The 23,821-nt window shown below is 41.0% G+C and overlaps 1 protein-coding gene across 2 annotated transcripts in view; it reads left to right on the top strand.

The window, feature by feature from the left end:
- Positions 1–23,821, top strand: part of cdon (cell adhesion associated, oncogene regulated) — a 66,881-nt gene that overhangs the window by 20,150 nt on the left and 22,910 nt on the right. For both annotated transcript variants that reach the window (XM_041809265.1, XM_041809272.1), the window contains exons 2-10: positions 6,171–6,309; positions 8,813–9,091; positions 9,595–9,741; positions 11,878–12,021; positions 12,107–12,397; positions 12,483–12,752; positions 19,633–19,889; positions 20,292–20,466; positions 23,117–23,233. In XM_041809265.1, coding sequence (XP_041665199.1) covers positions 6,237–6,309; positions 8,813–9,091; positions 9,595–9,741; positions 11,878–12,021; positions 12,107–12,397; positions 12,483–12,752; positions 19,633–19,889; positions 20,292–20,466; positions 23,117–23,233 — 1,753 coding nt within the window. In that variant the 5' untranslated portion in view covers positions 6,171–6,236. The remainder of the gene's footprint in view (positions 1–6,170; positions 6,310–8,812; positions 9,092–9,594; positions 9,742–11,877; positions 12,022–12,106; positions 12,398–12,482; positions 12,753–19,632; positions 19,890–20,291; positions 20,467–23,116; positions 23,234–23,821) is intronic.

Here is a 23,821-nt window from a genome sequence, read left to right as displayed (position 1 = left end):
TACAGCATCCTAAAGGCTGAAGTTTTAAGTCTGAACCTAGTTTATACATCAGTATTGGTATCGGCCCAAATCAATCCATGAATATTGGCATATTGCATTGCATCCCTATCTAGTTTACTTCAGAATGAGGCGTATTCATGTAAAAGTAAATGCTCTCCAAGCACATTATGCTTTGGGACACTCCATATACTATGATTCCAGCTGGACTGACATGTCATCATACACTTTGAAAGTTCAGTTTTTGTTGGACTAACACAATAATTCAACTTTCACTGACTGCATGTAAACATACTGACGCTGCTTCTTGATGCCTTTTATTCATTCAGCTGTGCGGTTTTGTGAAGCAAAAAGCCCCCCACCCGCACTCCCGCCTCAGTCAGCAGCACCAGTTGTGACCTGTTCTTCCTCTGCCCTCCAGGTCTTTGATGCTCCGCCGCGTTGCTTTTGTCCATGTTTACCCAATATGACAGGGATATGGGCCAGCCCCACATGCGGGCAGATGGGGCTTTAAGTAGTTCCTGCAGAGAGGAGGCCAAAAAGAAGTGCAGGTGCTAACCCCCCCTTAAAACTCAAACCCCTTTCCCTTCCCTGAGGGCAGCCTGTCAGTGTGTTTATTTTCTCCTGTGTCATCACCAGGGATCCCTCTTGTCCTACGAGGGGATGTATGGAGCTACTCCTGCATCTGAGTTATGTATCGCTCCCAGGATGGGTAAATAGAAGTGCTGCCTTTAACCCCTAAATCTGGATTCCTCTGGAAGGGGACTTGACAGATAAAATCCAAAAGACACAAACAACCAAACAAAGATAAAGTATGGACGCAGTGTTAGAGAAGAGCTGTTCCTTGCCTTTGCACACTTAATCCAGGTGTCAGTCAAAAATTTCCCAAACATACATAGGTCATCCCCCTACGCCTAAAAACAGGAACTTTTCCACTAGAACTCACTGACACCAAGCTCATTTATTTTCATAAACTGTCCCTGTGTCTGTATATCAGCTTTCAGCGCTAAAGTCTGTTTTTTATGCAGGATGTCTCTTCAATTTATAGCCGGCCGTCCTGCCTTGAGATTGGCCAAGCATCTACAGCATAAGTGCAAAAACAGAGAGTAACACAAGATCAGATTTGGGATTGGAGGAGGAAATCTGGAACATACTTCTAGTCGTAAAGTCTGGAGTTTTGAGTAGGAGAGCCGAGGAGTGAAGGAGTGGGCTCGCTGTGCATCAACCAGGGGAGACGACTCCCAGGTGATCAGACTTTATTTGATGCAGACTTCTCCAGCCTCGTCTTCATGTCTGCTCAGGAGGAAGCAGGACTTGTCTTTCCATGCAGCCAGCATCAGGACGTCTCTGTGATGTGATGGGGGATACAAGATATCCTCGCAGTGGCTGTCTCCACTGAGGCGGCTTCATGGTGGCGGATGTCAGAGGAGAGCCAAACAGATAAGGAGCAGGAATGATGCCCCTGTGTTTCCTTGTTGCGGCAGATTGATGGCTGAGATAGAAAGCTGCGAGTGTGTTTACACAAGATCACCCGGTCCGGGCTGTGGTGCCCGACCACTACGCCCACTGTGAGGGAGTAACTGGTTACGATGAGACAGTGAAAGAAAGGAGAGAGAGTTACAGACCTCTGCTCCAGTTTCCCATCACAATTGTGCCAATGTGCCCGTGCTTGGCTGTGCATTTTCATCCAGCCGTTGTTATTATTGTAATTATATATCATTATTCCGGCAGAAAGAGAAAGATAGTTTCCACTGATGACATGGGGGCAGTGTGCAGGGCCTGTTGCAACTCGTGGGATGGAGAAACGCTAGCTTGCAAGATGTGGGTTTGATCTGCCTGAATGAGCATGCTCGCACTTAAACTGGAGCCTGAAATGCAAAGCGTGCACATGCATAATGTCGGATGTTCAATCCTGGGGTGCAAATTGCAAACTGTTGATGTTGCAGATCAGTCAGAATCAAGTTTAAGAAAGCAGCATGGTTGCTCTTAGTGTTTCTTCTGCCTTTGGTTTTGTTAGGAAGTGTGTTAATCCAAGCAAAACAGTAAAAATGTGTGAGGTTGGGGTTGTCAAAATGTTCCATTCCTCGATTCTTTTTCATACTTTAGGTTACCAAGTTTTTCTAGCATTTGATTGTATTAAAAAGCACTGATGTTTCAATAATACTTAGAGGGATGCAGATTTGTCCTGCTTGTCCCTCCAAACTCTCTCTCTCTGCTCTTGTTTCCTGACTCTAAACACTGCCCTATCTAAATAAAAGACATAAAAGCCCCAAATAAATCTAACAGAAAAATATCCCATCAGTTAAAAGCTGTTGCAAACAAAAGAAAAAGCATGCATATGTTACCCATGTATTAAAGCAAGAAATCTCACATGTAGGGTGTCTAGGACTTGTATTTTTCTCACACTGGTATCAGAACCTTTTAGACTTCTACCAGTTTTGTATCAGAGTTTAAAATCTGGCAACCCATTAGAGACTGAAACTAAAAGAGCCAGAGGTGACCTCTGGGGGCTGGTCCAGGGCCACCAGACACCCGCTGGTTCACCCTCTCTCTCTGCTCTTCCCAGACCTTTAACCCCGGGGTGAGAAGGGGGTGTGGGCCAGGAGCTGAGAGAGTTTATTATTTCCTGCCTCTTCTCTCCTCCTCCTCCTCCTCCTCTTAGGATGCTGTCTAAAGAGGGAGAGATGAAGAGAGTGGGAATGAGCACACGTGTGAAAAATGTATGTCAGTAGTTGAATCATGCAAACAACAAATAATCAGTGCTAATTACAGCTGTGATTAGAGCCCTGTCATTAAACAGCTTTAATAAGAATGCTTATTCTAAAACAGTAGACTTTGACTTGAAGAGTAGTACAGGAAAAACTTGGCGTTCTTCACAATAAAAAGGATGTGATTCAAAAAGATGATTGTGATGTTTAGAATAGCTATTTAGTCAATTACAGGTTTGGATACAGATGTTTTTCTATCACTTCTTTTGTTGTGAGACTATCACTATGCAGACATTTTCTCTCATGTTTGACAATAAAAACAGATAAGAGTTTGCTGAATAGGTGACTTCTTCTTCTTCGCAATATAAAATCTCTTAATTCAGCAGTTAAAAACCAGATAACAGCATTAAATCAATGAGAGACAACAGATAAACACGAGCTGCTGATATCAGTTCATGCCGTGTTATTTATCAATGACTGACCAATTGCAGTGGTCGACTGATTATCAGCCTGGCTGATATTTGGCCAGTTATCAGTTTTATTTCACCAGTCACTGATAAGATTAATCAGTCAAAAAGTAATCCAGTATACAGCTGAACAGTTTTCAAAAAGAATCTAATTGCAATTTTTTTATCCCCACAATAATGCGATTGCGTTTTTGTATGTGGTTATTTTTAAGTTCCTCATCTTATGTGTTGTTCAACAAATACCGGAAATAAATCATTCTGTATTATAGCCAGCACAGTATTAGATAAATTAAACTAGGGATGAAAGATGTGAAAAAAAATCTACTTGCAATTTTGACTCATATGGCAAATTTGATATCAATTGCTTTACAAAGAGGATGATAATTTTTTGTTATTCTCATTTTGATCAAGAAAATTATTTACATGAACAGGAAAAGTAGGATTTTTGTAAACTAATTCTAAAAAGACATGAATGTTTGCATAATGAATAGAGTATTAAATCTCTGCTGCAAAAAATTGTATCAAACTGGCATTTTTCACACATTTTAGGTTAAGGAAATATTGCACTGTCTGCGATTTAAAAAATTGCAGCAGGCAATATTGTGATCAAATCTAATTTAAGATTATTTACCCAGCCTTTACCCAGAAGTATAATGAATTGTTCTGAAATGCAGTTTTATTGTATTATCATTATTGTGCATTTCATAATTACAGAAGGAAGATTTTCACTTCAAGACTTGGAGTTGTATGAGATTATTTTCCCTCTGTTATATAGTGCTTCCATTACTTGAGTGAAAAAGGCGCTCTTGTACTATAGGTTGATAAATACATGTATTGTAACAGGTGTTAAGATTTCAGAAATAAAGCTTGTCTTTATTGCTATTTTACATGTTAAACTTTACTGATTTGTAATGAAAGCCTAGTTTTTAATGGACTGATTTATATATTTAGTTAACCTAACTTTTGCATAACTTAAATTTACTAGTTGTTCATTTTTACTTCAGGTACATACAGTGTTCATTTTGTGCACTAAAACTATGACTAAAAGTGTTAATCCCCTGCCCTTTTCTATAAGAAAAATTAGACTAAGATGACCCAAAAAATAGATTTTTGATTAGAAAAACCTCAGACAAACATTAAGTTTAGTTTTCATCTGGGAGACTCAAACAAGACTAGAATGTTTAATCTAAAGACTTCAAACTGAGTACATATAATTTCCAAATATTTTTCCTCAGTCTCATGAACTACTAATTCAGTCAGGACCCCACTGCCAAAAAACACACAATTGTCTGTTATAAATGTTTTTCTTTATTAGCAGTTATTAATTTGCCATTATTCTATTTGCCAGTGTGGCTATTCAAGGATCCTCCTGCCTTCCACAAGTCTATTTGGAAAGTATTAGGCAGGAATAGCACACATTCCTGCCCTCCCTGTGTCTACAAGGGAAGCCTGAGGCAGGTAGAGAAGCTGCAACAAACCCAGGGCAGAGCAGTCATCAGTGACAACAGAATGACACTGATTAAGTCAGAAGTAGAATAAAGAAGGAGCTGGGGTGGAGGAAGGTTTCAAAAAGCAGCTTGAAGAGGTAGCAGTAATGTGTAGCCAGGCTACGGCTGTTTAAATGTGGCAGCATGAGTCTGATTAGCCAATTGCATGCTCAGCGCGAATCAGCTGTCCGTCAGCTGATAGGGGCCTGTGTGAGATCAGCTGATCTCAGTTATATGGCAGCACTTGAATCTGTGGCTTGTCCGAACTAAGGCTATACATTTGATACGTTGGTATCAGCTCTGATACGGATCAGTCAATCCCTTGTCAGTAGGGCTGATATTGGCTGACACTGAATCAGTGCATTGGTGCATACCTATCACATATCTGTATCAGTATTGGCTAAAATGTAAATAGGCACTTTTACCTGCAGCCAGCTGCACAATGTCAGCATGTGCATAAAAATGTTTTTTTAAAAACTGCAAAAATACTCCTCAAACAAAGAAGAAGGAATGAAAATATCCAAATGAGACTCTGTGGCTCTGATTGTTACTACTCATTTGACCTGAGCATTAGACCTCCATGGCCTCTATTAACTTAATTTAAACTCTTAATCTAAATGATACCCTATATCTAATAAAAAACATATCAATACAAGTAAAAAACCTCTCCTGGCTGTAGGCTGGAATTGTGACCATATTGTCATTTTTCTTGCCTTGACTGGAGGCTAAACAGATTAACCTGCTTCACTGTTGAGCCAATGAAGTAATGTTCAGGTTAAAAAATGTGGTAAGAAACCTGTTCAGCTTCACTGATCCCACCCAGACATCATCCTTTTAATATGACCCACCCCTCAGCCCTGGTCAGCCCTTCTGCTAATGTCTGCAAGGCACCGAAGCGCCAGTGTGAATATCACAGCTGGACGGCCATTGTCCCTCCGGCCGCAGGCTCAAACCCTGGTTACCAACCAGGAACCTGGGATCAAAGCCTGCCGGATTACTCGGAGAGAAAAGAGGAGGAGGTGCCGCAGTCGGAGAGGTCGGGTTGAAAAGGATCGAGGAATGCTCCTAATTACGTGCCCTCCAGTGTGTCTGTGCCTGCACTTCAGGCTACAGTGAACCTATGAGGAAGCAACACAGTGTGACAAGAGAGTGATATTAAGAGTGAGGGGACAGTCTCTCCACAGCCACTCCATTAGCAGGAGATCTCCCCCAGTGGGAGAGAGGAGCAGGGGGGCACAGAGGCTGGACATTCCTGCCGCCGTGGAGACCCTGGAGAGGGGTCAGAGGAGAGGGTGGGAGGTGGAGATCAAGGAGTGTGTAAAGAGGATGTGTCATGAAGATTAGAGGGATTGTCATACAGGATTCATTTGGAAACTAATAGATATTTTCCCACCTCTGAAATCATCCTCCAGCTTTATTTCAGTCTCACGCTCTCCTGCTCATGCTGATGTTGTCATGTTTGCTTGCAGAGCTCTAGTCTGATGTGTTTTTCTCTTCTTTGTGTGTTGCAGGTTTGCAGATCAGACGAGGGTGTACGTGTTGGGCAACACGGCTGCTGGCAGGGGTCAAAGTGCACCATGGACAGTGGCCTAAGGGTCCTCCTGTCCACTGTGCTGTGTCTCAGCCAGTCGTTGCTCATCAGCTGCTCATGTAAGATACCCTTGTAATACTCAAAGACATGAGAGTAACACAAAGCATCATTTGTATATAAAAAATGAAAGAAGAGAAAAATCTGAGTAAATTTTCTGATGTGAAAGCTTTCTTAGAGGTGATCAAAGATAACCCAGATCTGCATCTGTAGTTTTCTTGGAAGGTTTCATAGTTTTAATTAGCATAAAGTCACCTGTTTACTACAAAAATAAATCAAAACAAATATGCCACTGCATAGCAAGTAGCAGAAATATCAGCTGCTGAAAAAGGAGGGTGATTAAAGTGACTTTAATTCATATAACCAAACATGATTAAAAACTACAGGTTTTCATTGATCTCTGGCTGCTGTTTGTGCTGGAGCAGTGGTTTTAGAATGATTTTTAGCCCAAGGCACGTTCAAGATCAAGCCAGGATCTTTAGGCACATCTAATCCATATCCCAAATAGCCTTTTTAACAAATTACAGTATCTTTAATTGATGTATAGCTGTAGTAACACCATATGATTGTACAAATTCCCATGTATCATTTAGGATTTCTAGTCACTTTCTGGACTTTAGAGCTGATAGCATTAGCACATTAATCTTGATTAATTTAGGTCATTCACTGGTGCATTATTTTTTTAAATTGCATTCTTCATCGTCCCTTTCTAAAGACTTTAAGTCACTGTATCCCCTTCCTGCAGCCATAGTGATGGAAAAAATAGCCTTCAATTTACACATGCAAAAACTGTGTCCACCAGCAAAATGCACTGAAGAGGCATTTGCTCCCTCTCGAGTTAATCAGAGCACTTCCACCGCCCCCACACTTTTCTAGCTGTGGCACATCCCTGAAGTGCCACACCACTCCGATTCGTTGGAGATATAGATAGCACAATGTACAGACTCCTTAATGAACAACAAAAGGTCATCAGGAGGTCAGTGGGTCACAGCGCTACGACTGCACCAATGACAAAGAAAATAAAATGCAGAATTTCACATGGAACCACTCTGCCCTTGTAGCAAACAAAAAACTTTTAACTTCATAATGCACTCACCCACGGTGGAAGCAATAAAGTCATGGACTCATGTCAAAATGAGCATCAAATCAACCTCTACAAGGCAAAATAATCCACTGCGAACAAACTATTCCTGCGTGATCCTGGCCCTCAAGCTTCTCAGGGCTGCGCTGAGCATGGCTCTAGACATGCTTCCTATGTGCAAGGTCTCTCGCCTTTGGTTGGACCAAAACCATGGCACTGAACAGCGCGGCGTAGCTGGTGTATTAGAAGATTACAGTTGAGTCCGCCACTGCTCTTTAAACTCATAGACAGCTCAGTGGACAAGTCAGAAGTCATCTTGACTTTGTCTTATCGGTCATTCACCTTTTTACTGTTTTCTTATTCCATAAAAAGTTTATTTCCCATGGTTCAGTTCAATTCATGTTCCTAAATCTACCCGAAGTTATTAATTTTCTTTCAAAATTAAAGCAAGTTAAATCCAACTGGCAGTCATAACCCAGAACAAAATTACAAAATAAAACAGCTTTGAATACAAAAAGTGGAATTTCAAAATGTGATGCAAACGAGGCAGATACATTAATGGGATTACAATTGAGATTAAATGTGTTTAAAAATTATTTGACAGCCCTAATCACCCCCAAAAATATCAATTTATAATCCTCTAAATCTATCATATGCTTTTTTGAGCTGGCAGAACCCACAATCTCATTTAAGAGCCCTTCTTTCCACCTTTTCAATGTTGCCAGCTCATAAAAGTTGAGTTCTTCTTCCCTCAGTAATGTCCATAGAGTCTATTTTTAATAGCCCAATTTAATGGAGATATCAACAGGAAGAGTTATAAGATATAAAGGAGTCTTGTCCTTGCATTTGTAGCATTTTTTAGACCTGGAAATTGTGTAACAGAATGGACACATCCATTTAGTTTCTCCTCTGCCATTGTTGTTGAAAAGTCTTTCCTGATGCTGTTTTTTTTAGATTAATTTTTGGTCTTTTTGCCTTTATTTTTGATGGGACAGCTAAAGAGACAGGAAATATGGGGAGAAGAGAGTGGGGAAAGACCTTCAGGAATTGATCTGTTACCAGTGTGTCTAGGACTCTAGCCTCTTTGGGCGTCTGCCCTACAAACTGAGCTTAACTGGCATTCCCACTTCCTGGTTTTGATTGGCTAGTGTGTCATTCCAACTATTTTTAGTTAGGAGCAAAATGAACACAACGGCAAAATACAGCTGATGGAAACCAATTTGGAAACCTGTAGTGAGCGATTTATGGCAGAGGAAAACAAAGATGGGTCCTCTAGAAGCCAGAGTTAATCAGTTAATCAGGATAATTAAATTTAATGAAAAACAAAACTGAAAATACAGCTAAGAACCTGAGACAGTCCACGTTTTATCCCCATCTGCACATCTGCATGAGAATCTTTGGTGTTTAATGTCAGTCAACTGAACATTTATAACAAAATAAACTGATATATACTGAATCTGTGTTTTTCTCTCTTGTCTCCTCAGCTCAGTACCCGTCTTTCCACTCTGAGCCATCCTCCTTGGTCCAGAGTCAAGGCTCTGTCGCTCATCTAAGCTGCTCAGTAAGTCCTTCATCGGCGGTTGTTTCCTGGCGTTTTCAAGGTCTTCCCCTGGACCCGGACACGCTGCCTGGTGTGGAGCTCAACCAGGGCTCCCTCATCATCTCCTCCCTGACGCCCAGCCATGTTGGCGTGTACCAGTGTGTGGCACGCTTAGACCACGGGCCCGCCATCGCCAGCCGCCACGCACACGTGGCTATAGCAGGTACGGATAAAGAGAATTACCCCTCTGTGCACACTTGAGCTCACTTCAAAGCTAAGCGGTAAATAAAGAGAGGAAGCTGCCTTGAGAAGAGGAAGGCCATTTTGTGAGTGTCGAACACTTTGAAAGAATGCCCGTCCTCGGCTGCCTGCTGCTGAGTGGCTGACGGGAAGGAAGCAGTAGGAGTTTCTAGTCGGGCGCGTGTCCAAATGCCTCTTGACCAGTATCCTTAATGAGCCTCGGGCCTTCCTGTGTAGTTTGTTATGATCCTGCTGGGATGTTGCTTGCTATTGGACACTGCACTGAAGGGTCGACCCTGATCTGGAGCCGTATCAGGCATGAATAGAATCACTTACAGCAACAATAAACAAACCCAGTGATCCAACACAAACAGCTCGACTCAAGTAGCGCTACTCGCCTTCATTCATCACTGTGATACTCAGCACATGTTGAAATGCCCAATACTCTGTGGAATAAGTAAGTCCACTTTTTCTCTGTCCCTGCAGAAATATCAGAATATGAAGACGGCCGACGGCGGTCGTTATCAGTGCAGGAAGGAAGCAGTGTTCTTATAGAGTGTCCGCTACCACACAGCGTGCCTCCAGCCCTGCCCAGACTGAGAGTCCGAGGGGAGCGGATAGAAGTGTCAACAGGTTAGTTAAATCGCATGTAAAGTTTGTCCTTTTTGATATTCCAAGTGCCTTTCTCTAAGGTTTGGAGGTATAACAGTGTATGCTTCAAAGGTGCAAGAGACTATCAAAGCAAATTTGTGCCTGTCTCTTCATTAGGATGGCATAATAAATCTCAGTTACATCATGTTGTCAGTATGCACATTTATAGACCTATTGCTATAAAGAAGAAGTAAAATTATCCAGTGTGAACAAACAATGCTACATACATTTTATCTACTGATTAAAGACCTGGGCATGATGGCCACACTTTAGCACCATTTTAATGCAGTTAAATGAAACGCAACTAGAGTGAACTGAGACATATTCATTTTTAGTTGAGCTGAAGGAAGAATCAGAGATCACAGGTTAGCATGAAAACTGCACTCTTCTATTACCTTTTTTAGCCATTAAAACAAACTGTTATTTAATTCAAGTACTGTATAAAAATATTACTTTTAGGGATACATGATATAATTGGCATTATAAAAGCTTAAAAATGTTATCAGAGGTTTCTGCCAATATTTACATCTGACATATCAGCTGTTATTATCAGCCGACATTGGTTGTAAATATCAGTTGCATGCTCACATAAGTTTGCAGAGTTTTAGGCAGGACCATCAGACCAAGGATTGAAACTTTAGATCAGAACTACATTTAAATATAAGTACAATATTGTGCAGCCCCAATTAATCATGTTATTCATTTTAAGTTTTGACATATGATATGTAGGGATGCTCAGGTGCATCAGTTTAACATCAGTATTGGCTAGTATCAACTAGGGGTGGATAATCAAAATTTACACTCAATCGCAGTTGAAATCTTCAAATCACAGAGGGTGCAATATGTCTTTGACCTGAAACGTGTTTCAAAATTCTAGTTTAATACATTTTTGAAGCATAGATTTTATGCTCTACACATGCAAATTTCAAGTGTCAATTTTTCAAAAAAATCCTACTTCCTTGGTTTTGTATGTTGTCTATTAAGAACAAGAGACATACAGTGATCGTTCCCTTCATTACGACAGTTCATCTTGAATATGCAATATGAATAAAAATAATCGCATTTACATTTTTTCCCCCAAATTTTTCTGTCTTAGTTTAATCTTCCAACTATTGTGTTTGTTATAATATATAATGATTTATTGCTTGTTTTTTGCTTGTTGAGGAAAACACAAGATGGGGACCTTAAGAAATAATCGTATTTTAAATTGCGACCACAAAATTGGGGGAAAAAAAAAATCTACTGAGGTTATTTTCCCACCTCGTTCAGTCCTAGTATTGACCCTTTTGACAGACATCTGCAAATAGTATGGGCAGGAACTGATGCTTGTTGAAAACATTACAACTACTGTATAAAAGCAGCGCTGGGGAGGAGAAAGAAGCCACATGGAAGACAAAGTCACTGTCTGTACATGGATGCAACATTAGCTATCAAATACCAGACTGGTGCTGATTTAGTAGCTAAAGGGGGGGGGTATTTTGGATTCTTGGCTGAAATATTACAATCACTCATATGCAAAGAGTAGTAAGAATAGCAGGTAGACAACAGAACTGTCAGGTATAGTTAAAGCGTTTTAGTTATTCATTGCACTTCATGTCATTGCAATTCTTAATAACTTAAACCTACATTAAACATTTAGCTCATATTATTTAAAAACGGCGTGACTTTTAACTTTTTTTGTTGTATTTTGGAAACTAAAACAATTTCATCAGTGTTTGCAATTAAAACTAAAGAGAAAGTACTACTTCATAACTTGTATCAGTATTATTTTAAATTTTTTGTTTTTGAGTCAGGATTTCATCTGTTTTCTGCCCCTTTTGAAAAAAATTTGCCCTGCAGGAAATGTGTCCTGCAACGACAGCACAACAACACAACCTAAAAACCCATACATAAAACGCATAATAATATGAACCAAAATTCATCAATCACATCACATCATTTATACTGAATTACCAGAGCTCATTAACCAGCTGAATGCTCTGTGCTACAAATGATGTCCCGCCTCTGTGTGTCCTCATCCTGGGTGTCCCGTACCAGCCCATGGTGTAACGCATACATTACCCAATACTCAGAAAGTCATGTTTCGTTTCTGAAGCCTTTGTTTCCTTCTCTTTTCAGATGACTATTTAGTTCTTCCGTCTGGGAACCTCCAGATTATTTCCGTTTCAGCCCAGCATCAGGGCATGTACAAATGTGGTGCGTTCAACCCTGTTACCGGGGAAACCATCATGCAGTCTCATGGTACTAAGCTATCAGTGAAACGTAAGTCTGATGACATCACATAATTTTTTTATGTACCAGCTTTATTTTCTTTTATTGACTTATAACACTTTGTGATTTTGTTTAGATTCGGACTCCCCCTCCCCAGTGAGGATAGTTTACCCCTCCACTCCCATGAATGTGTCGGTGCAGCAGTCTCAGTCCCTGACGTTAGAGTGCATCGTGTCTGGTAGTCCTGCTCCGGCAGCTAAATGGTTCAAAAATGGTCAAGAGGTCACACCAGGACCTCTCCTCCGACAACAGCACAACAACCTGGTCTTTGTGACGGTGACGAGGAGTGATGAAGGAAGTTACACGTGTGCTGCTGAGACGGAGCAGGGCACTGTGAGCAGCGCTAACTACACTGTGAATGTTCTTGGTGAGGAAAGAGAAACCAGGCTGGGGTGTGGGGATATTTTCAGAAGACTGTATATAGATGTTAAACCATTGTTTTCTCTTCATAGAGTCAGTGTCGATCACTGAAGGTCTGACAGATCAGCTCGTCTCTCCTGGCTCCTCTGCTCAGTTTACCTGTCTAGCTAAAGGAAACCCCTCCCCAAACATCACCTGGCTGTTCAATGCTGAACCCATCGTCCCCTCACATCGATTTCAGATCTCTGGATCCTCGCTTGTCGTGACAGATGTGACACCGCTGGATGAGGGCGTGTTTCAGTGTCTACTGGACAACGGCATCAGCTCGGCACAGTCGTATGGAGCGCTAACAACACAGACAGGTGTGTATCAGTCATCTTTTCAGGTTTCTTTTATCAGCATTTTAGGACACAATGCATAAGAATGGGACAGTCACAACCAAAAACATGCAAAAAAACTTAAAATACAGGGAAACAAACAAAACCAACCAAACAAATGTAGCTGAGATGTATGCCGATCATGTTGATATCAATAGTCCTAGAATTTATGATACATGAAGGCATGGAGTACCTTTTTATCCAGGTACCTCAAAAATAATGTGCCTCTTTTCAGTCGGATTGTGTTAGGCGTTCCGTGTTTTATAAGCACTCATGTTGTTGGCACCGATCAACAACTCTCTCTTTTGTATTTGATGTCCATCTGACTTCATGCTCTATGTTTACTATCGGTGCTACAGCTGTGTTTGTTGGGCTTCCTCCTCCTGTCGCTCCATTCCATGCAACAATCCTGCTGATGTTGGCTCAGGCTGTCCTCAGAGTTTCCCCCCACACAACAGGATCAACAAAATCAAGCCTGAGCAGCTATGATTGTCTTCCAAGTAGATTGTAGAGGGAAAGATCACTCTTAACACACCACAACAAAATCACTTCGGAAGATCTGTAGAACCATCTGATTATTGTATCTTTGCTGACTTTGGTTGGAAGGGAGGAATCTGTCCCATAATCATGAAAAGCACAGAACATGTTAGGTGTGTCCCTCTTAAATTGTCATTCTAACCAGAGGATCAGTACAGGCAGTGATGTTGTGCATGGTATATGAGGGTATATGGAGTTAACCCACTTTCTTTTAAGTCTCCATACAGTATTTTAATTGCAGCCTTTTGCAATTATGTGTTTGCACAACTTGTCATTGCATTGAACATTGCAATTGTGCAGCACTTTTGTAAACATAAAAATATACAAGATGTATTTAAGACTTTCAAGACTTCTTGTGTGTTTGAAAAATAGTTTGCTTTAAGATAATGTCTCAGTAGTGTTTTTATTAATCAATTCATCAGTTGGCCTATTAAAGTTTTACAGAGGCCTATCAAGTCCCTCATGGTTGTAGAGCACTGTATGATATCTTCATCAACCTGTTTAAGCTAGTCAATATCCTAAACACAAAAATGTTCAAAACACAAATGTGGGAAAAAGAGGGAAACAATCATTTACCTTATTTAAGCTGTTAGGAGGGAACATTTTTGACTGTTTTGTGATGAAAAGAAGGAAAACTATGCTCATAAGTGTTGCAAACTAGTCTTGGGTAAGTTTTGAGCCAGACTATTGCAGCATTCCTCTTAAAGGTGAGCTAAAACTAGTGCTTCACTGAAAGTGGGCGCCAGTTTGAGGTCATAACTATCAACATGAGTGCTTACGCTGTAACTACAGGACTTTCAGAGCTCCAAAGTTTATACGTACAAAAGAGAGCAGTTTTAGAAATGCCACTCGATTGTGAAGTGTTTCTAAAATTCTCGCAGGTGTTGTAAAGGGTTAAGGCGTCCCACCAGGCGGGGTCTCTGTGTGCCTGCTCATACAGTATCTGCAGGGAGTCCTTCTCCTTGAGTGTGAATGTCTGTGTGAGAGCTGGTAGGAGAGGCTTAGCCAAGGCCGCCCTCCTCCTGAGCCTTGAACTGAGCCTGAGCGTGAGAGTGAGCTTTGTGCACGCTGTCGGGGATAAGCCCCCGGACCCTGGAATGTAAGGAGTAGCCGTGGAGGGTTATGACGAGGAGCAGACCACCCAGCTGTCAACATCATACACAACTGCCTTTTATTTATTAACACATCACAGCCCTCCCCCTCATCCTCCATCACCCCCCTCCCCGCTTCCCCAGCCACTCTACGCCACGGCCCCATTCCTCAGCTTGGCCCACTATCTGCCTGATGATTAATACAGCTACACGAAGAGCACGGGGAGTACAAATCACGCAGACGAGTTCACTGCAGAACATTTGTTCCCCTCTCACAGGAAGAAGAATGAGATTTAATATGTATCCTGCAGACTCGACTGATATGTAAAAACAGAATTTGAAGCTGATAAGCGGGATATGTCAGCAGAGGTAAACACTCTGAGGTGGGTTGGTGTTTGTGAGTTTTTTCCTGCACCAGCTTCAGGAGCTTATCGCTCGCCCTTTGCATTCAGAGTAAACAGTGTCATTGATGTGTGCTGTTGTAATTCATCACAGAGAGTAATCTGAATTATCTTTAGTTTTCTGTTTTGTTCCCATCACTATGACAACCTCCTGTTTTCATCCTTAAAGTGGGATGTACCACAGAGGAGATGTTGTGCCCTTAATCTGTCAGACCATTGGCTGTTACCTTCCAGTCGTTCCCATCAACATGACACGTCTGTGCTCCAGAGCTCCACTTTTCTTAACCTTCTCTTTTTTTAGCCAAACTAAATAATAAGATAATTATTGCTGTCAGTGTTAACACATTAATCACAATGACGTTATGGTCTGAAAATAAAACATTCATTTTTTTAAAATCCCACAATCATAATGTTTTGTCATTTTAGGCTTATTATAGTTAAGAAACTGCAGCAGAGCAGAGGCTGGATACTGCTCATCTATTTTCCTGCTCTCATAGTGATGGAAAATAAGGACATCACTGAGCCTTTGAATTTAACTTTTTACCTTTACAAACTCTCAGACACGCTGTGATTAAAAAAAAAAAAACATTGTGTATTGTTTTTCTTGTTATCGGATTACTCACTTTTACTCACTACTTTGCACCACAGGTCAGATTTTCAAACCCATGTACTCCACATTCACACATTGATGTTAAAGGCTGCTACGTAGATTGGAAATCAATATTGGCTCATTTATTCATAATTCGAGAGGAAGTGAAATGAAAGTTGTAATCCCATGTACAGTTTAATTATGAATGAATTCTTAGTAATGTAAAGATCAGAGTAAAACATGGATAAGCATGTGTTAAATACAAATAAATTTATGATTTATATAACCTATTATAAGTGGGAGTATACAAGTGGAATAAACTATTGAAATTCAGCGATTAATCATGATTAAGAAATGTATTGGTTTGACAGCCACAGTGGATTTGTTAAAGACAAAAGTGTTGAGGTAATTGATAAGCCTTAGGGACTCACATCTGTCCCCTACGTTAGGTTAAGCTTTTTAAGGTGCCAAATGTCCTTAAAGAGCAGGAAAATACATCAACTTGTCTTCCATAAAGCCTAACTCTGCCCAGACTCTCCTCCCTGTTGGTAACCCTTCATGATTCACCTTCACATTTTCTCCCAGGTGTTCCTCTCTAATGGACTGACCTTTTCTGGGAAGGACCTGGCAGCAACTCTCTGTCCAGGTGTAGCGGTGCTTACTCTAGAAATATCACTCCCCTCCATCAGGATAGCGAGGACACCGTGGCCTTAATTGCCTCCTCTTGTGTCAGTGTGTCGGAGGAGGAGCTGCGGCTGTGGCGAGGCTGTGAGTCAGAGCTATGGAGGGCAGAGGGAGAGTTTAGAGGACTGGATGTATTGCTGGGCTCTGATTCGCTCCGGTATTTTAATGGTTGGCGTGTGGAATGTGTGGCAGCTGGCCGCAGTCCCAGGATCAGGTCTAGTGTTACCAGCTCTGGGCCTGTTTGTTTAAGTGAACCGGTGCCGCACACAAAACAGCGCAAACCTGGACTCGGGAGCCTGCAGGGGTCCCTGTGGCAAACCTCACTGCTCTTACCTCCTTAACTTCAGGTTTTAATATTGAATCATGGTGCTCTTTGACCCGAGTGGTGTGGCTCAGAGTCGTGCTTGCTGCTCATATGGGCTGAGCTCAGTGTCCTCCAAATGTCTGTGAAAAATTCCACCCAGGCTCTGCCAAGCTGGTGTCAGCCGTAATAAAGCTCCCAGCCTGCAGGATTTGCCCAGGTGGACCGTGTTGGCTGTGGCTCAGATTTAATGAAAAAAACAAACAAAGCATGATTATGTGGTGTAGCAGAGGACCAGCTTTTTCTTGTTATTTTATGTAGATTAAAAAGCTTGTTCCAAATGTAAAACTTTCCAGCACTGCTTGTCCCCTGTTGACATGTTGGGCCACCTCTGTAAGCCGCTGACTGAGTTTCATTGTTGCTGTTACTTCAGCTTTTATTACAGCATGCTTTCTGCAGACGTCCAAAAGTCAGCACACCTTAATATTAGCATAAAAAAGTCTAAAATCAAAATATATGCATGCATTTTATTAAATCATGCATGCAGTGTTTGGCTAATGATCCTGCAGCATAGGGTTAGGTACCTGTCCTAGGCTCTCATTGTTTGGCAATACCAGAAATTGCAGGCAAACTCCTGTCTAGATTTCACTAAACGAAGGCAACCCTTTCAGTCAATTCTATGTTATAAGCTTTTAATTTTTATCAAAAGCTCATCAACTTAAATTCATAGCTACTCTCTTTCTCAGCTGCACTTCTTCCCATGCAGCTTGTTTTAATTACAGCTTTCTTCCAACCAGATTTTTTACCCTGTGTTGTCTCCAGGCACAAAAAATATCTTCCCAGAGGCCTTCAGAAATTCCAGTAAATTCCTCTGCAGTTGAAGTAAATAAGGAAGATGTTCATTAAAATAGTCTTCAACCAATCAGATTTAGTGTACTCACTGATATGCCAGGGCCTTGTACTGGCCCAGGTGTAACTTATTCGGAGGCATGCTTTGCATTTCAGTCTTAATTTACATGTGAGCATCAAACTATAAAAGTGTGTGTATAAGAAAGTATTGGGTCAGTGACATGATGTGGATATTTTTGTGTCTGAATCACTTATTTCCTTTAAAACTGCGTATGTTAATTTGTTCTATGAAATCTACTTTGTAGAGTAGTTTATCAGTATATTTGAATAATGTAATTGAACTCATATTTTGGCACGTCAACCCCTAAAAATGTCAGCTTGCTTTCCTAGTAAATGAAGAGATTATTGACACTGTTAAAAGTGAGATTTTAGCTGTGAGAAATTCATATTAGAGTAATGATTTTATGGTTGAAATCTTTGAAATAAACAGTAACAATAAAGAAACAATAATCTTATTGAAATGTAGCATTTTAAAGCTAGTGAGATAATCAATATACTGTAGTCCCTGAATTTGCGTTTTCTTAAATATCAGGGCAGCACAACCGTGGATGTGTAGAACGATGTTGCTGGCATCTTTAAAAGTGATTTTAAAAACATGCATGGTGGCAGGATGGACTTTTTTGCCAATTAAAACATAAACAGTCTTCACTCAGGTGACATGAGTGGTGTCATGGTAACTTCATCTTCTTTCTCCCCTTGGCGGGTTTGTAAAGGAACTACGTTCATACTGAGTTCAGACGCAAGTGGGCCCAGTTACCAATTGATGTTCCTAGTATGAAAGCAAGTCAGGGGGTGAAAAGGGGAGGGGGAGGAAACGCACTGCAGCACAGTTTGAAACAATCAAGCCCAATATGAAAGGACCCTCACTGTCAGGACATAAAACCAAGGTAAAACTGCAAAAAATGTTACCATGACAATCTTATGTTAATTTGAAAAATATATGCATCCACTTTCTAACAAGAATAAAATGTATGTCAAAGTATTTACCTTTTTAATTTGAAATTAGTTGAAAATTTCAGGAGGTACAACTGGTATTATTGATCCCTTAAATGTCCCTATTAAAGTACAGCAAATTTTTGCAATCTTACCCTCAAATTCCACATACTCCATCTGCACAGTGATCTGGATGCAAAATGCTCCCCAGACCAATTCCCTCCCTCTTTTGTCAACTTTTGCACAGCCGCAGCACACACTCTGTCCATCTCCGTCATGTGCCAGAAGCAAAACTCACTCCATTCTGATCTACCTTTTCTCTGCAAAAGACCTAGAAGATCTGCAGAGTCCATTTTCAGTGGAGGCTGCTGCCATAATGCATCAGTCCACATGGAGGAGACTGACCCAAACAGGAACAAGAACTTACAAAGCATTTGGTCGATTTCACAATACAACACAGTAATATAAATCTTGTCACTTTATCTACACTGCTACAATGTCAAAGCAGCATAGATTTGAGAGATAGACCTTGCTTAAGGGCCCACAGTGGATACTGAGTGTGCCCCTGATCTCCTGTGCCGAAGTCAGCACTGAGTTATCCAGCTACAAGTCAACAACATTATGTCCTGTTGCAGTTCAAAGGTCAGTCAGAGCGCCACAGAAGTACCAAGATGCCATTGATAAGAGATGTAACTTTTTGACGTGGAAAAAAAAGGATTTTATTTGACACCACAAATCTGTTCTAGAAAACATAAACCTTGTGATTGACTAGTGTACTCTTTCATGGTTAAATGTAGGAACAGCCAATCAAAATCAGAGAGGCAAATGGATTTGCTCTCATGTTGGTCTTTTGTAGTTCTCCTGCAATCTTGTGATCCCTCGTCTCCAGCTGCTCAGCTCTGCTGCTCATCGCTTTGGAAATGCCAACTGTCAGTTAAAGCAAAGCCGCTGAACGCACTGGATGCTGCCGACATGTTTTACTGAATTTGCAAGTTGGTGTGCATGAAGCAGATCAGTTGAATTTAGAAGAAAGGAGTAGTATTCAGGGATGGAAAACTGACAATAAACCTTTAGCAACTCAAACTGACTGACTGGGAAAGTATTTCTTTATGGTTCCTGGAAAGTTTTGGAAAGTCTCAAAAGGAAACATCTTTAAAAGTGAAGCTTAACAAAGAAATATTTCTATAGAAATATTTAATATGGCCAATTAAACACAACACATATGCACTTGATTTTAAAGCTTATAAAGAGGCTACTTTAGGTGGAAAAATGTAAAAATCTGTTATTTTTTTATAGAGTCAGGAGCAAACAAGGAAGATAGTCACTGATATTTTCCAGTATTGTTAGTATTAACCCAGCTGTACTGTAACATGACTGTTACAATCATAATTTTATAGTCTTTTAATTTATTTCCCAACAGATCCACTGCTAAGCTCCACCCCCTCGCCATCCCTACACCCCATGCAGAGTGATGAGGGCCATGAGCGCTTCCTGACCAAAGATGAGGGTGACGCCCTGAGCGTGCCAGCTGAGCGGAGCAGCGACCGTCCGACTCCAGAGGCTCCAATCATCATCAGCCCGCCACAGACTCACAAACCTGATGTGTATGACCTGGAGTGGAAGGCGGGGCGGGATGGGGGAAGTCCAATCAGCGCTTACTTTGTAAAATACCGTAAGGTGAGAGCCATTTTTCACTCCTTTCTTGCCATTGTCTTAAACCACACAGTGTTTCCCTGAAGTGTTTTTCCTAAATCTAACTGAAAATGGGCTGATATAATATGCCCATTAAATACAGAAGGTTAATCCAGGGCCTTTGCTGATGGAAAGCTCGGTCATTTTCCTGTATTTGCGTCAGTAACAGGCTCTCTCTGACTATAAAACTGCAGCGATATGAGTTAAGACTCTGTTGGCAGCCGGACCCTGGAGTCGGAAATTGTGACAGAAATCTCTCAGGGGTTGTTTCTGAGGCTGTTTTTTTTTTTAATTTATTCTCAGAGAAAGACCCACAGATGATTTTGTTTTCCTGATCGGCATATTTAGTTGTCGTTTGTGTGTATGTGTGGTCGTCTGTGTGTTCAGGTTGATGAAATGGGAACAGTGGTGGGGAACTGGCACACAGTCCGTGTCCCTGGCAGTGAAAAGACACTCCGGCTGTCAGAGCTGGAGTCCTCCAGTCTCTACGAGGTGCTGATGGTGGCTCGAAGCTCAGCAGGCGAGGGACAGCCGGCCATGCTCACCTTTCGAACCGGCAAAGGTAAGACCAACTATTATTCTCTTAATACAAATGAGAGGTTGAACTTAAATGACCGGCTGTGGTGGGGCTTTCTGCTGCTATCTTTGAGAACAGCTGACCCCTACATGACCAAACCGCACTGTATTTTCCAGGGAAGTTACAATAGAAAAAGGAAACTCTTCTGCTGCCTAAAACATCAACATGATGTGAGGTTTCAGAGTCAGATTCTGAGTTAGAAAGCATCTGGACTTTTCTAAAGTTCACAGACATTCAGGAAAAAATGTATCAGAGTAGAAACATGCATTAATGATAGTCTCATGAGAAGAAAAAATATTCGAATCACTTTGCATTTTTGTGTAAGGAATGCAAGAGATCATACTCCAGCTTCAGGGTTGAATATTTGTGTATGTGCACTGAAAGCAAATCCAGATGTAGACATTATTATACATATGAGAGAGAGCAAAATAAAGTTCTGTTTTAACCAAAATTTCTGATAAAGCAAGCTAAATAACTAACAAGAAACATGTTAGGATGGAAGTTAATTTATTAATGCTGTAGTACAAAGTACTCTTTATCATAATGTTTAATATGGGGATGGGCACATTCAAATAAACTATTAGAAAAGGGATGTCAGACTTCATAGCTAAGCCATGATAGCTAAACCAGAATATCAGAGAATAAAGAATGAACTGAAATAACTTTAAAGGAAAAATAATTTATCAACTACAAAATAAAGGTGGAAATTGGCCAGAACAGGTAAGAAAGTAGCAAAAATTGGCAGAAAAGTGGTTAAAGAGTGACAAACCTGGGGTAGAAGTTGCAAAACTATGGTACAGGAGGCAGAAATGTGATAAAGGTGGCAAATTCGGTATAAGAAAGGCAAATAAGGGGTGAAATTTGGCAGAAAAAATGTTGCTTGGCAGTTAAAAATGGCCAAAAAAGTGGCAAAAACATCAAGGATTAGCAACAAAAAGCAAAATTAGCATAAAAGTGGTGAAAAGTGAATAAAGAGTGACAAAGCTGGGGTCAAAGTGGCAAAACTATGGTACAAGAGGCATAAATAAAGGTGGCAAATATGGGATAAGAAATACAAGCAAGGGCCAAAAATTGGCAGAAAGAGATGTTGCTTAGCAGTTTACAAATTGGCAGAAACTTAATGGATAAGAAACAGGGCCAAAACTGGAAAAAAAGGGCAAAAATTGGTTTAATTGGGAAACAAATGTAGCGAAAATGGGTGAAAATAGGAATGAAAAGAGGTGAAAAAGTGGCATAAGTAAATAATTTGAACATGATAATAGCTTGAAACACTTTTCAGCTCTAAAATGAGGTAACTGTTAGCCTGAATTCTAGCACCAATGCTACAGATCCAGCTGACATGCATGGATATCATCAATAAATCACAACTAGGGAGGGCCCATTCTCTGTGTTTTTCAGGGGCCCAGCAGGCCTCTTCAGAGGTATAACTCCTTGTTCTGAGGTTCTCTGGTGCATGTCACCCCCCACTTTTCCTGTCCAACTTCAGCTGCCCTATCAAATAAAGGCAGATAAGCCTAAAAATACCCCTTATTTAAAAAAAACAACATACAAAGATGAATGGAAAACAGTAGAAAACTGTATTCTATAGCCTTTAACTAGATCTGAGGGTGCTCCATCTTTAAATGACAACCTCCTGCACATCCAACTTTAACCCAAAGAAACATCATGTACAGATCACTGTCATAATCATAGTCAAAGTTTGTATTTCTGTACTTTCTCGGACAAAAAGAATAAAAAGAACTGCAAATGTTCCATAAACAAAATGCAAAAATGCTGTACCACAGCAGGGTGGAAAATGTTTTCTGGTCAGAAATATGTGAAAATCTGTCCAAACCCACAGATATGATTATATCCCAGGAGTGGTTCTTTTAGAAAATACCAACCAGTCCAAAACCAGGCTCTTTTGTCTAGATGCACAGCCGTGCAAGACAGATTTCACTCATCCTTGGTATGGTTTCTGATATTCTTTTGTATTTATTCATAAATCTGTTATAAAATTCTCCCCATAAAATGAATATTTTATAAAAGGCCTGTTTCAAAACTGTAACACAAAGCTTTGCCATGCATATTTACTTTGTAGAAATAATTCAGCCAAATAATATGTTGGAACCTGCAAGAACGCTTGGCTGCTTACTGAGAGGTTGGCGGTATGAGAGACCCAGGGACCAGGAGAGCATATTTATGGGGGTGGGAGTATCTCAGTCTGGAAAGACTAAGACCTGGGGTGGGAACTGAGGTGTCAGTGGTTCAAATATCATCATAGACCACAATCAGTTCAAGGGTTGGACTACAAACCTGATGTGTTTTTTAATCATGTCTTTTTTAAGAATCATTTTAATGTAGTCAGCAGGAGGTTTCAGTCATCTTTTCTATTTCAGAAGTGTTGATTTGTACACATTTACACCATCCACTTACCCAGTCAACAGCAGAACTAATTGTAACTGCAGCGTTGTTGAATGGAAACCTGAAACCCACCCTGATAAAACCCTGAACAGCTCCGAAAGCCAGGAGGAAATTTTAGATTTCAGAGCCAACATCCGGAGCTGTTCCATGTGCGTTTGCTGGAACTGATAGCCCTGGAGACCTTTTGGACCTTGTTTTTCTAACTCCCAGCTTTTCTTTTTCCTCCCTTTAGAGAAGAGCACCACCTCCAACAAGAACCCGTCAAAGCCTCCCGTCATCTCGATGGCACCCAAAGCTCCAGAGGATAAAACCCCCAACACCCACTTTGGTGTGGTCATACACGACAGAGGTAGGTGCAGACACAGGCGTGCTCTGTCTGCAGAGCGTTTGGCTGCTGCAGCTGCTGGACTGTATGCAGACGATGTTTGTGTGGAGATAATGTTCCTTTCTGTCGTGAAGATATTTATTGTGGAGTTCATGACCAGACTGTGCTGAATAGATGTCAGAGTCTCACGTTTTGATGTGGTCTGCTTAGCCTCTCTGCGCCTTGGAGTGCAGGCAGTGAGACGATAGTTGACACCCTGTAATGACTCTTTGGATGAGAGATGCTGTAAGCTGTGAGATAGCACTCTGCTTCAGGGTCAGATGTGTGCGTGCGTGCATGTTTTACTCCCATTACGAGCAGGCCAAGTTTGCAGAAACCACATTGGTCTTTTCACTAACCCTCTTTCTCTCTCTCTCTCTTACTCTCTCCTGCCCTCTCTAACTCTGTGGCTAAGAGCCCAGGCAGTAAGTACACATTACTCACGGCATGCCGCTTCACTCTGATGTGTTTTCTCTTTTTTCTCTTCCTCATCCTTACATGAGTTGAATGCAGTGATGATCTTTGCCAGCTCTCTGTTGTGTGCTTTAATTTGTCTCACAGTCATGTTTGCGT

This window comes from Cheilinus undulatus, linkage group 2, assembly GCF_018320785.1.
Source record: "Cheilinus undulatus linkage group 2, ASM1832078v1, whole genome shotgun sequence".
Taxonomy (NCBI): Eukaryota; Metazoa; Chordata; class Actinopteri; order Labriformes; family Labridae; genus Cheilinus; species Cheilinus undulatus.
The sequence above is the reverse complement of the archived record's forward strand: the minus strand, read 5'-3'. Positions and strand labels throughout refer to the sequence as shown.